The 14,023-nt window shown below is 47.1% G+C and overlaps 2 protein-coding genes across 3 annotated transcripts; one reads left to right on the plus strand and one right to left on the minus strand.

Moving 5' to 3' along the window:
• Positions 1-6,894: 6,894 nt before the first annotated feature.
• Positions 6,895-8,311, plus strand: LOC123399321 (RING-H2 finger protein ATL70-like). Its single transcript, XM_045093735.1, has one exon. It carries the CDS (start codon positions 7,482-7,484, stop codon positions 7,911-7,913), a length of 432 nt encoding a protein of 143 aa, XP_044949670.1. The 5' UTR covers positions 6,895-7,481; the 3' UTR covers positions 7,914-8,311.
• Positions 8,168-13,592, minus strand: LOC123399320 (methyl-CpG-binding domain-containing protein 11-like). Of its 2 annotated transcripts, XM_045093734.1 has the most exons (4): positions 13,436-13,592; positions 9,741-9,882; positions 8,950-9,629; positions 8,168-8,901 (listed from the first exon to the last, which is right to left on the minus strand). In XM_045093734.1, the coding sequence occupies exons 1-4, from the start codon at positions 13,511-13,513 to the stop codon at positions 8,533-8,535; spliced, it is 1,269 nt and encodes a 422-aa protein (XP_044949669.1). In that variant the 5' UTR covers positions 13,514-13,592; the 3' UTR covers positions 8,168-8,532. The 2 variants fall into 2 exon arrangements, with proteins under 2 accessions (XP_044949669.1, XP_044949668.1); XM_045093733.1 differs by having other exon boundaries at positions 8,168-9,629.
• Positions 13,593-14,023: the final 431 nt, after the last annotated feature.

The raw sequence follows: 14,023 nt of genomic DNA on the forward strand, positions 1-14,023 counted from the left end.
ATTTTCTTATGAATCAGCCACAAGGCACAAATATCTTTAAAACACGACATGATTGGCATCTGAAAGGACTCAGCAAAAAGTTTCCAGATGCATTTAGCCACTATGCAATAAAAAAACAGATGTTGTACAGATTCCAATTCATTACAGAATAAGCAAGAAGGATCATCAACATTTTTTCGCTTAGCTAAGTTATATCTAGTTAATACTTTATTATAAACACTTAGCCAAAGAAATACATGGATATTTTGTGGACAGAGAATTTTCCATAATTTGTCACCTATGGCAGAAGCCACCCCACCAAAGTTAATAGTACTGTAAAAGGACTTAACAGAGTACACCCCTTGGATTCCAGCATCCATTTTGGAACATCACGGGCATCATATAATGGAGTCCTTTGAATAATATCAAGTAATTGATTCCATTTATCAACCCCTCTACTATCAACACACCTTCTAAAGGAGAGCTCAAGATCTACACCATCCCAAACCTGAGAGATAGTGCAGTCAGGTTGGTTGCATATGTAGAATAACTCCCAGAATTGAACCTTCAGGGAACATTCCCCCACCCATAAATCATGCCAAAACTTGATACTCCTACCATTAGCAATTTTCCACCTGTAGAAAGTGTTGGAGGCATTAAGAGCCCATGTTACACTCTTCCAAAAGGAAGATCCATTATCTGATTTAGACCAAAGTACATTGGGAGATTCAGTGTTATACTTGAAAGAAATGGTATATTTCAAGTCTTTTTCTGATTATCAAAAAATATCTTCCCCCACGAGGCCAATAAAGCCATATTAAACTCTTTCAGGTTAGGTATCCCTAAACCTCCAAAGGATTTCTTCCTGATAATCATACCCCAATTAGCCAGGTGATATTTGTGTTGGTCCCCTATATTCCCCCAGAAAATATGAGCCATTTGCGACTTAATAGCCTGAGTAGCCCATTTTGGAAACTTAATTACCGCCATAAGATAAGTAGGAATACTGATGATGTATGCACAAAGAAGAATCAATTTCCCTTTGTAAGTAAGATGTCTACCTAACCAACCAGAAATACATCTGATGATCCTGTCAATTATTGGTTGAAGGTCTTCCCTATGCAGTTTGTCATAGTGCAGAGGCACACCCAAGTATTTAATAGGGAAATACCCAACCTTACAACTAAAAATTTGGGCAAAAAATTTAGTCATCTCATCCTCAATGTTAATAGTCAAAAGATCAATCTTATGAAAATTGTTTTTCATCCGAGATAGATTTTCAAAGCAAGGAAGGATCCATTTAAAGTTTCTGGCTTTCTCACGAGAGTTTTCTAGGAAAAGCGGAGTATCATCGGCATATTGTAAGTTGGTGATCCCTCCTTTTATCACATGAGGCAGAAGCCCTGAAATGAGGTTTTGTTGAGCTGCTTTAACTAACATTTTAGAGAAAACATCAGCCACAAGATTAAAAAGGATGGGAGAAATCGGGTCCCCTTGTTCAAGGCCTTTGCCACCAACAAAATAGGGGCTAGTCACATCATTAATACGGACACTAAACGTACCCTTTAGCATAACACTTTTGATCGAGGAGATCCATTTGGCACCAAAGCCCCTTGACTCCAGCATCTCAAAGAGAAATTCCCAACTGACTCTATCGTAAGCTTTCTCATAGTCTAATTTGAGCACAAGCCCCTGAGTTTTGGATCGTTTGACCTCATGAATTACTTCATGAGCCAACACCACACTCTCAAGAATAAATCTCCCTTTGATGAAAGCAGTTTGGTTGGGAGAAATCAGTCTATCCCCAACAGGGGACAGTCTAGTAGTCATTGCTTTAGTTAGAATCTTAACTTCACAGTTTCCAAGGCTAATAGGTCTGAATTTCTTCATATCCTTGGTATCAGCTTCTTTATGAATTAGAACAATTATGGCGAAGTTCAACTTATAGATGTCGAGCTTCCCTTCTTCAAAGTCTTTCACTAAGGCCATAAAGTCAGTTTTAATCAACTCCCAGAAGGATTGATAGAACAAAAAAGAAAGGTCGTCAGGGCCTGGAGCACCATGTGCATAGGATCTGAAAATGGCCTTATTAATTTCCTCCTCAAAGAAATTCTTTTGTAATATCTCATTTTCATCGGGAGTAACCATCTCTTCTTCCTTCCAAAAGGAAGGACCCAAGCTAATATTATGCTTATGCTCGTAACCAAAGAGGTTCTTATAGAAAGAAGTGGCAATTTCTAGCATCTCTTTGGTGGAATGAACTGGGCCATCATCACCATTCAATTCATATAAGTGGTTCTTCCTATGACGATGGTTAGCTAAAGCGTGGAAATATTTATTGTTCTTGTCACCGTCTTTGATCCTCCTATCTCTGGACCGCTACCACAAGGCAGTTTCTTCTTTCCTCCAGATATCCTCTAAATATCTCTTAATCTCCTCCATACGGATCTTATCATTGGCATCTAAACGCTTGGTTTCAGAAAACACATCAAGAATGTCAAACTCTTGTAGAAGGACTTTTTCTTCTTCTTCATAGCAGCCTCTAGATTGATACTCCATCCTTTAATCTTTTTCCGTAATATCCTAGTTTTATTCATCCATTTATCGATAGATTTACCCAAACATGTTGTACTAGTCCAAGTTTTATGAACTAGTTCTTTAAAATTTGGTTGGTCAAGCCACCATTTCTCAAACCGAAAAGGTTTGGGGGAGGTAACCCTCCGAGCTTTAGTATCTAAGAGGAGCGGAGTGTGATCAATACCAACTCGAGGAAGCGCAGATAGGACAGTCAAAGGGAAGTGAGCATCCCAAGACGTGGAAACAAACACACGATCAATCATCTCAAAAATAGGGTCTTCTTGGTTATTACTTCGCGTATAACTCCTATTAGAAATATTAATCTCCATGAGACCCCATTTGTTAATCCAATCATTAAATAGCAGAGTGGACTGGTTATTAATCAACCCATTGTTTTTGTCAGATACAGATCTAACCAAATTAAAATCTCCACCAAGGAGAATAGGGTAAGACAAATTATGCATGAAATCATGCAACTCAGCAATGAACTCAATTTTGTGCTCATTGTAAGCAGTGTCATAAACTGCAATAAAGTGTCACAAAAAGCCATCCTCTTTATTCTTAACTGTAACCACCACACAATATTTTTTGTTAATAAATCCGATAACCTCATAGAGGTCATTTTTAAGGCCCACAAGGATGCCACCAGCAGTATTAATAGCAGGTAAGGTATGCCAGCAGAAATCACCACCACAAGCCATGGATTTCAGAATGTGGCTATCAATGATCTCTCTTTTAGTCTCAAAGAAATCAACAAAATCAATTCTATGACTATGGAGAAAGTCTCCTAGGCACTGTGTCTTCCCATGTTGTCCTAGACCCCTAATATTCCAAAAGGCTCCTATCATGAGATTTTAAGAGGGTGTGACAAGCCACAAGGCTTACTTTTCGTGAGTAGGGTAGGACTATCCCTCACTAAGACAGCAGTGCCCCAGTTTTAGATCTTGGAATAGAGCCAAGAGGTGAGGAATGAGTTTGAAAAAACCACATCTAGATTATCAGGGAGGGCATCCTCCGGGTTAAGATCAGCAAATTGAAGGCATCTGAGTTTTTCATTTTCTATCATGTCATCAAGAATAGCACCTTGTTCATTATCATCTTTACCAATACATATATCAATTTTCCTAGCCTGGTCCACAAGGTTATAATTGTCTAGACAGGAAAAGGAGTTACCTTTGAATGATGGGGGTATCTCTAGATTGTTCTTCTTCTGATAGGCTTTGGATTTATCCACAGTGTTGATATCTCCATGCCCACGAGTGGTTGGCCTGCTAGATAACACTGGACCCCATTTGGCAGAAGCCCCTTCCTGGAATCTCCCTTTTTCCTGTGAATCAGCATTTTCCAAGGTATCTAACAGAGATCCCTTAGTAGAGCCAATAACCTTTATCAACTCCTCAGGTAAGCATTGCATATCTGGTAGAATACCTCCTTCTTCTTCATCAGATTCAGCCATGTCAAAGTTTTTCAGTTGCTCAGAGCAGTACTCCATATGGACAGACATTGGATCCCCATCTTTGGGAGGTGAAGAAAAACCCTCATGGGAGAAATCATTTCTTCATCCATCTTGTCAGAATTATCATTTTCAGGGACTCCACGGCTTTTGATTTCCTCAATCAAGGCAGTGTGAGCATTGTCTAACATCATCTTGGGATGGAATTCAGCTGCAGAAACAACACTTCTCTGTTTGTTGCCAGAGGTAGAAGCATGAGTATCCTTCTTAACGAAATTAGCCTTGTCAAGGTCATCTATTGGATTGGCATCATCTTCCAGACTGTCCTTATCAGTAGTGTCCATATGACCCTCATAATCTTCCTCCTCACCTTTGCTTTTGTCAGGATCCTCCTCATCAGGATCAACTCCATCATCATCATCCCCATCTCCAATCTGATCAAAACCTTCCACAGTGAAGAACAACATATATAACTTCTTCATTTCCACAAGTCTCTCAAAAGGAATTTTTTTAGGGTGTCTACATGCAACCTTCACACGAATGGTTTCATAAAAGCTTATAAAAATGGCATTCCAATCTACATCCACAAGTATACCAAAGCAGGAAGTAATCTGCGCAAAGACTTTCCAAGCGCACCACTTTGGAGGTACCCCTTCAATCTGTATCCATGCTTCAGTTAATTCTCCATAGGGGTTCAACATACCTTGCCATTCAACCACCTTAACCGAGACACCATCAATAAGTAAATCAAACGGAGGAAACTCAATCAGATCATCAACATTTTTCCAGGGAGGAAACCTTAACAGAAACTTCTTATCTTCCAGCTCTCTTATCTGTCACGGCCACTCCTTGTTCTTGCAGAAGATCCCATTCAGTTGCATCAGCAGTTCAGAAGCAGACACTTCTCCTCTTACAACATGAAGTAATGCACAATTTTTATAGTTCATCCAGCTCGATTCTGTAGACACAGGTACATCAATATGATAAAAACCTAGACCAGCAGCAGCGCTCCCAAAGTAGGTGGCAGTGGGGTGTTGATGAGCCCATGTTGCACAATTGTTAACATTGTGCCCTCCCGTACAGATGAAGCACTTCTTGGGCTCAATGCAATTACCAATGTAGTGACCAGGCCAGCTACAGTTGAAGCAGGTCATCTCTTTGTACCTTGGATCCAGAGCTTGGACAACATGAGGGGTCGGGATCACCGGCGCAGGTGCTGTTGGTGCCACCATAGCCTGATTGCCTCCAGCAACCTGATTCTTGCCTGCCACTCCCCCTCCCCCTCTGTACATGGTTTGGGGCTTCGTAGCAGTGGGAGGGGGAGGTTGAGGAGGCTGGGCCTGTCCCCCCTGGAATGCATTGTCTTCTTGTTAGGTTGGCAGCGGGGCGGGCGCTCTTGTTGTTGACGTCCAGCCTCCATTCCCCCCTTGACCACCTCAGCGAAGGATAGAGATCCAGGTCCGATCCCTTATACTGAAAGTTTGAAGGAGGTCGGAGTAGGGTCAAATCGACCAAGGCGCTTCACAGGGAAGCAATCTTCTCTGGTGAATGTTCTAGATCGGAAGAGATCCTTCCTAACCTAGAAGGTGTTAGGTATGGCAAAGCTAGGGTTCAGGGGAGGGGAAGATGAGTTTATGTGGGGTCGACGACGCACTGGGGAAGGAATAACCCAGAGATGTCCGAAAAACTCCTCTGTCACCTCCTCGGATACGTTTCCCACAAGGGAAGATGGTTTTCGAAAACGAGTTTTTCTCTCGACCACACATCCACGGATGGGAGGCGGAGGAGCCGGATAGGGGCCGAGACTCGTCACTTTTGGATTGATCTCACGTGCCTTTGGTGATTTGGCCACCACCTCCACCCGTTCCATCGCCGGAGAAGGCAATTTGACCAGAGTAGAAACTCCATCCCTAGGGGCAACCAGTACAAGATCCAATCCCCGAGAACTAACTTTGGATTTGTTGACCAGATGGTCACTACAAATTTTCTTAGAATAATCACAACTGCGGTATGAATTTGGTCGAAAACGAGGTACTGATTATGGTGAGTGTATACCTCACCGCGATCACCCAGCCATGGCGGCGATTCCAAGCTGCGAAGCAGCTCATCCCCCGCCCGACACCCCCGCACCCCCGTGGCAAGCACCGGATGTTGGAGGCGTCCGCCAGGAGCGCGATTCTTCAAAGGGCGCGGGGCCGTCTGACCCCCGATGGCAGCGCATCGGGAGGAAGCTGGGATAACTCCAGCATCGGCGATGGTCGAATGTTGAGACGGGAGGGACTCTCCGCCTTGAACCTGCGCCACCGCGCCGCCTGGATTGGATCCGCAGCCTCCGCCTCCTGTATTGCCCAGAAGATCAGCTCGTAATCCATTCCCCCGTCGTCTCCGCAGAACCGCGCTCGTTCCTCGAAGGAGGATCTGCGAATGATGTCCACCATGATCTCCGGCCACTCGGATCGATCGGGGAAGAGCCCCCGGACCACCCGCAGCATCTCCACTCGCGCTTCCGGGGAGTGCAGCTCCACGACCGACAGTTGCGCCATCGAAATCGGCATGAGGGAAGCCATCGGAGCAGCCAACATCGCCACAGGACGAACGCGCCTCGTTCGGCCTCCACGCCTCTCCTCCGCCATCGCACAAGGATATCTAAGGGATGAGGGTTGGTGGAAGGGGAGGAGAAGCCGATACGATGGGAGGAGAGGCCGATGCGGTGGAGTGATGAGTAAGGAGTGGTGGGGAGCGATCATTAATGGTGGGATTCGGAGGTTCAAGGTCGCCCCCTTGTCGAGTCGTGAGTGGAAAAGTCCATCCGTGAAAGTGAGAGCACGCTGGTTTGTTCCAGCCAACATTCTGCAAAGTATATGTATATTGCTCCTTTTTTTTTTGTTTCTGCAGCTTTCGATGGCACCTCATTTCCTTTTTAATGGCCCCCCTCCCTCCTTATCCACAAAAGGCAGCCTTTTACTACCAGGTCTCTATCTACCATGCCAACTTCTACTGCAACTGCATACCTAGCAAAATTATCTGTGGTAAAACACTGCCGGTTTCCTCAGCATCTCATCCACGTCGCCGCTCTGTTTTCACGCACCCTGCTCAACACGTCTGAAATCGATCGATCAGCAGGCCGGCCGGAGTTGACCCGCCGCCGGCGTGCCCCGTGCGACCACGGCCCCTCGAGCGACGGCGGGCCGTTCCCATTCTTTTTCAGAATATAAAGAAAGAGGAGGAAGAGAAGCCGAGTTCCTCGAATGGTAAGCAGGCGTTGACCGGAACAGGGTGGATCACATCGCCACCACTACCACCACCACCTGATGATTGCCGGAAAGATATACACATCCCATCCGATCAGATAGGTTATCGTCTTCTATGCTGATGCGGAGAGAGATTACCGGCCTTTGACTTTGCTCGGCGCGTCTCGGCTCGGCTCATCTCGCTCGCCGGAGCCCGGACGCCGGGGAAGGGGGTATGTGAGATGGCGGCGCTGGAGATCGCCTTCGCCGCCATCAGCGTCGCGGTCATCATCGCCATTGCATACTTCCTCCACACGTGCTCGCGGGAGGCCACGCCCGTGCCCATGCCGACGCCGACGCCCCCCGGCGCGCAGGAGGCGGCAGCCGGCGACGTGGAGCTGCAGGCCGGGATGGACGAGGCCGCGATCAGCGCGCTGCCCAAGGTGGTGGTGCGCGGCGGGGCCGGAGCGGCGTCGTCGTCGTCGTCCACGAGCTGCGCGGTGTGCCTGGGGGAGTACGACCGGGGGGACGTGCTGCGGGTGCTGCCGGACTGCGCGCACTCGTTCCACCGGCCGTGCGTCGACCAGTGGCTACGCCTCCGCCCCAGCTGCCCCGTCTGCCGCACGCCGCCGTCGACACCGGCGCCGGCAGCACCCTCGCCCAGCCAGACGTGATTTCTCTTTTCTTAAACACTCGATTTGCAAACCAAAGTGTACGTATAGTTGTATATACTTCACTGGAAATACTTTTCGTGGGTGTCGAGAAAATCTTTCTTTTGTCCAAATGGCTATGCTTGCCGTAGGAGCATCGCCGGCACATCTCAGAACCATCTACTTACAGTCAAAAAAAAAAACTAGATAGAGACCAAATTGGCAGCTTGAAAGAGTTCAATTCAGGCCGTCTGATGAATGAACTGTTCCAATGAGGATACAACAGAAGCCCTCATCATTATTCATTCAAGATAAACAGAAACATACAGAGGGTATTCAGGTCTCACAACACAATACACCACGGCTACATGATACACACAGACAACGGTATATATGTCCCTAACATTAACAAGTTAGATAAACAGACGATATGGTAGTGTGGGGTACATGTATGTGGCGCCGGGCACGGTGACCAACGCCGGCCATACAAAATGTAACTAAATGCAGGGCCTACTTTACCGGGTCTCATCATCCAGTAACGTCAGACTGGCTAAATTAACATGCTTACCAGAGACTGATTGATTACAATGCGAATGTTGAATGGTCCTAGGAGACGGCGGCACAGAGGAGGGAGGGAGCTGCTTCAGGTGCACTTCACCGTCGAGGCGCCAGGCGACAGCTGCCCGTTGTTGACGGCGGATGGCGACTCATTGGGGGCCGCGCCGGGTTGGCTGTCTACTGCGGCGGCATCTGATTTGGTTTCAGATACTGTAGCAGGAGCAATAGCAGGCTCGCCAGGCGCAGCAACTGAGTTCTCAGTTGGTTTGCTTGCCGGAGGCGCTACTTCCTCCTCAAAATTCACCGGAGGAGCTTCCTGTGTCTTCACCTCCTCCAAACTTACCTGAGGAGCAGCATCAGCCTCGGATGGCTTAACATCTTCCTTCTTGTCTTCCATTGCTGGAGACGGAACGGCATCAGCTTCAGCTGGCTTGACATCTTCCTTGTCTTCAACCACTGGTGCCGGAGGGGCATCGGCCCCGGCTGGCTTGATATCTTCCACCACTGGTGCCGGAGGGGCATCGGCCCCAGCTGGCTTGATATCTTCCACCACTGGTGCCGGAGGGGCATCGGCCTCAGCTGGCTTGATATCTTCCACCACTGGTGCTGGAGGGGCATCGGCCTCAGCTGGCTTGACATCTTCCTTCTTGTCTTCCACTGTTGGTGCTGGAGGGGCATCAGATTCAGCTTGTTTGACATCTTCCGCCGCTGGTGCCGGAGTGACATCAGACTCAGCTGCATTGACATCTTCCTGCTTGTCTTCCCCCCCTGGTGCAGGAGCGGCATCAGGCTCAGCTAGTTTGACATCTTCCTTGTGTTCTGCGGGAGCTGGAGTGGAGTCCTCGGTCTTCCCTGCATCTTCACTAGGAGCAGCTTTCACCTCTTCATCAACTTTCATCTCCACATCATTTGTTTCGGCAGGCTTCATCTCAACATCAGTGCTCTTTGCAGCTTCAATCGCCTCAGCAACCGTCATCTCCACATCAGTGCCCTTTGCTTCACTGGGGGCCTCCTTGCCAGCCTCAGTTTCTTTGCCTTCTTCAGTTTCAGGATCCTCCTTTTTCTCTTGCTTCCCCTTTCTGCCACTTGAGTTCCTAGTACGCTTTGGTATCTTTTCACCCTCAGGGCTATCAAATATCTTCACTTTCTCGCTAATCCGAGCAGAACGCCTTGGGGTATCACCTGTTTGCAAAGCATTTAGATGCTCCGATTAGATTTGTGCAACCATAAACTGCCTACAGCCAGAGTTATCTAGAGACATAATGGAAGAACACAAGGGTGAAAGGCGTCTACCAGTTGACCAGTCAAACTCCGATGAAGTGGGGCCTCCAGGGTTTGCCTTCAGATAGCTGTTCAGCTGCTTCTTGTTCTTAATTTCCTCTCCAGTTGGTGAAATAAAAACAATCTCAGATCTTCCCCTGCTCTGGGGAGTAAACTGCAATATTAAGAAAGAGGATATGTTAGTTGATGCCGCCGAAAAGAGAATACTGGTAATGAACGAATCCTGTGTTTAGGACTTTAGGCTCCCTGATAATGCCAGATAATGTTGCATATCTAGAACCATTCAAGCATGAGCGTTTATTTTGATATCCGCATACGATATTACCACTGAAAATCAGGCGAGGCAAAATCCCAACTCTACTTTATCCGAATAATGTGAAATGTATTATCAAGCAATGTTCCCACTGATGCACAACTAAGGCCCTGTTCGGAGGTACTCTGCTCCACAGCTCCACTCCCGGAGCTGGTGGAGTTATAGTTAAAATTTGCGGACCGACAGTTTACTGGCTCCGCAGCTCCCCGGAGCTGGTGGGATTCCGAACGGCCCCTAAACAAGCAAGGCAGAATCTCAACTCTAGGTTCACCTTTCTCTCTTAAGTTTTAATTGATTATTCACCACTGCAATCAGTGCCATCATTCACCAGTAACTTATGTGGAAGCATACTTACTGGCTGTTTCCCAACAGGAATCACATGACTACCTAGAAGATTCAAGAGGGTAAAAGATAACAATCTCAAATCTTACAAAAAAAAGGGAGATACAAATACCAGATACTTGTATATGACCACGAAATGGCAGTATACAGTTATTCCCAAACAATTCTGCTTAAGTGATTTTACATGCACCACCAGGAAGGGAAAAAAATAGAAACTATTTGTACTAGGGATTATTTTTGTATATCTCCAGAATTGGTTACATGAACTATGGTTTCCCCAAGCAGGCTTACTACCCCTAAGGAAGCTTAGGGTGTAGAGTTACATAAATTGGACCTACTTCTGGTCTTTGGTCTGTGGACCTAGTTTCAGAGGTGATATTGAACTTCCATGATGTGACATTAAAAGACTATCTCTAGAAGCGTATGAAAACAAATCTTGTCTCACCCATATGGCTTTTTACTAAATCAATCTTGTGTCACATAGCAAAGGCGAGAGACATCTAAAAGGCATAAAGGAATCATCTTCTGAGTTTGCAAGAATACTTCAGTTCAATCTAAGAACTATTGGCACTCAGCTTGCTCAGTCAGCACCACATATTTCATAAAGAGTCTTAAGTGCACACATTCCAAACACAATGTCAATATTTTGGAGTGCAATCACATATATGCTAAAACGAAATGTACTAATGTATTTTTAATTTCAAACAGGAGGCCCTGGATCGAATGTGAAATCATCTTATCCATCTCAAATCAAGAATCTATCAAATGATTGAAACCAAACATCATAAATTACAATACAATAAAAATACACGCCATCTACTCCCTCCGTTCCTAAATATTTGTCTTTTTAGAGATTGAACTATGAACTACTACCTCCGTCCGAAAATACTTGTCCTAGAGATGAATGTATCTAGACTTATTTTAATTATAGATACATCCATTATATGCATTTTTAGGACAAGTATTTTCGGACGGAGGGAGTACATACAAAGCAAGATGGATGAATCTACATTTCAAATTATGTCTATATACATCCGTATGTAGTTCACAGTAAAATCTCTAAAAAAAACAAATATTTAGGAACGGAAGAAGTAGGCTCTTTGAGAGCTAGAACAAAAATCACCTTTCAACACAAATTTGGTAATATATGATATATCCAAATACTGCAAGCCCAAGTAGACAAGTTTGGCAACCATACCATGTGGCCAATCCTTATTCTACCAAGAGATTATGCCTTATCCACACTATACTAACATGACATGGTCCAATCATATTATGATAAGGTAGGTACAATCAAACCAATAATCAAAAAAGTAACTCCTTACCCTGTTCGACAAATTAATTATGATAACATAAAGAGTTATGAAGATTCTGAAGTCACAACTAACTTCTTCAATGAACTACACTAAACCTTAACATGTGCCCTTATTATCCGGCAGAAGATTATACCAATTGTCGTTATTATCCGGCAGAAGATTATACCAATTGTCGTCATTATCCAGTTAGCGACACTTTAGGGATGCTTGACAAACAGTGGTGACATGGTCCAATTGTCGTTATTATCTAATCATAAATAGAAACAAAACATGCTACAGAAACAACCAAATCATCGCCTAAGTATTTAATAGATCCTGGGTGCTAGCGTGATCCGGAAGAAAGGCTAGGGAGTTCAACCGCCATAAACGCATCCGCTAATGAGCTAGAAATTGCTCAGTCCAGATGCTTGGGTAGTCTAACCGGCATAAACACATCCGCCAATGAGCTAACAAGTTCCTCAATTCGGAAGCTTGGGAATCTAATCGCCATAAACACATCCTCCAATGAGCTAACAAGTTTCTCAATTCGGAAGCTTGGGAATCTAACTGCCGCCAATGAGCTAACAAGTGACTCAGTTGGGAAACTTGGGGAGTCTAACCACCGCCATAAACACATCTTCAGTTCGGAAGCTTGGGGAGTCTAACCGCCATAAACACATCCTCTAATGAACCAAGACATGTACCTTGTTGAGACTTCCTGGTGCAATCCTAGAAAATCACAAAGACCATGAAAAGGCCAATGGACTAAGCACTGAAAACACTTGGTCATAGCATTCCCAGCCAACCAGAGAAACTCCAATTAGCATGGCACACCACAGCGGCTTGTTGTGCCAACATCGTGCTTGCAAAAGCATGCACTGACTCAGCTGAAGCAATTTGTCCTGACAAAATGCAACAGTAAAATAAAATAAAAACAGTGTAACCAGGTTCACCAAAATCACATCGAATCAACTACCCAGCTAAAACGGGGACACTGAATCCAATTAAATACAACAGCACAAAACTGCAAATGCAACACAACTCTCCAGGCAAACCTAACCAACTGAATCCAGTTGAACATGGAATTGAAATGGGGACAACACTTGAAGCCAGAGCCAGACGGCTACTCTCATCCCACAAAGTGCAGCACAGCTCCATGCCCAGGCAAAGCCGACCAACTGAATCCAATTTCCCGTTTCCTAGCCCAGGCCAGACCACAGGGCCACAACCATGTTACGAACAGAATGGAGATTTGGGAATCGGCCCCCACCACCAACCAGTGGGCCATGGCGCAAGCCTAATCGATCCCAGGGACGCTAAGCTCCCGACAACCCGAAAGGGGACGGCACTGTTCACCAACCATTTCGCTGAGCTCATCCACACAGACGCGCGGCTCCAATCTAGCTCCGAAGGGGCTCCGGTCAGCCTGAGATGCCACCACGAGCGCTGGCCAGCCAGCCATAGCACTAGCCCAATCGCGGCAGCGGTACCTTGCCGAACCCGAGGCGCCCAAACCCTAGAAATCTAACCCTTCTTAAATCAGCTAGAACCCTAGACCCCGGAACCCCACGAATCCAGCCCGCCGCCCGCGTCCCCGCGGCCCTGGGCCCCGGCACCCGCGAATTCCGACCCTAGGCGGCCCAATTCGACGCAATTCGAAGCAGAGCGACGGAACGAAGCAGAGGAACGCGCTGGTGTTACAGCCGGGTAGGTAAGGCGAAGAGCAGCTCGACGCGTAGCCGGGCGGCGGCGGGTACCTTCTTGGCCCATCCGTCGGGCGCGGGCATCTCGACGGACACGAGCTCCTCCGCCGCGCGGTCGCCGCCGGTGGCCATGGCTGCCGCGCACGAGGAACGCGAGGGCGGGGGGAGCGGGTGGGTTTGGGGGAAGAGGGGGAACGATGGACGTGTGGGGGATTCGGGGATTTTTTTTTATATCGGCTATTATATTACCCGTCCGGTAGATTAGATAAACCCCGCGCGCGTGTCGCCGACGGCCTACAGTGTCGCTGACGTCTGGGACTGGTGCTGGTGTACCGTTTCGGGGCCCGTATGTCAGTGGGAAGGGAGGGTGGTGGGGTTAGCGGTGTGGTACGCGGACGCTCGTCGGTCAGGACAGAGAGGTTGGGGCGCGGGGAGACGGCCGTCGGGCGCGCGGGGACGGGTTTGGCCGCGCGTGGACGTGGTCCGTGGGCCGCGCGCGCTGGCTGCGGCTGGGGGTCGCGCTTTGCTCGTATGGTCTACGGACCGTGTGCACGAGGTGGACGTGGTGCAGACGGCGGGACTGAGGCCTGGGAAAAAAACCGGATTGCACCGCGCGCCGTTGGAGTCCGGGGTCGCGGGAGC

Source organism: Hordeum vulgare, chromosome 5H (genome assembly GCF_904849725.1).
Source record: "Hordeum vulgare subsp. vulgare chromosome 5H, MorexV3_pseudomolecules_assembly, whole genome shotgun sequence".
Lineage (NCBI taxonomy): Eukaryota > Viridiplantae > Streptophyta > Magnoliopsida > Poales > Poaceae > Hordeum > Hordeum vulgare.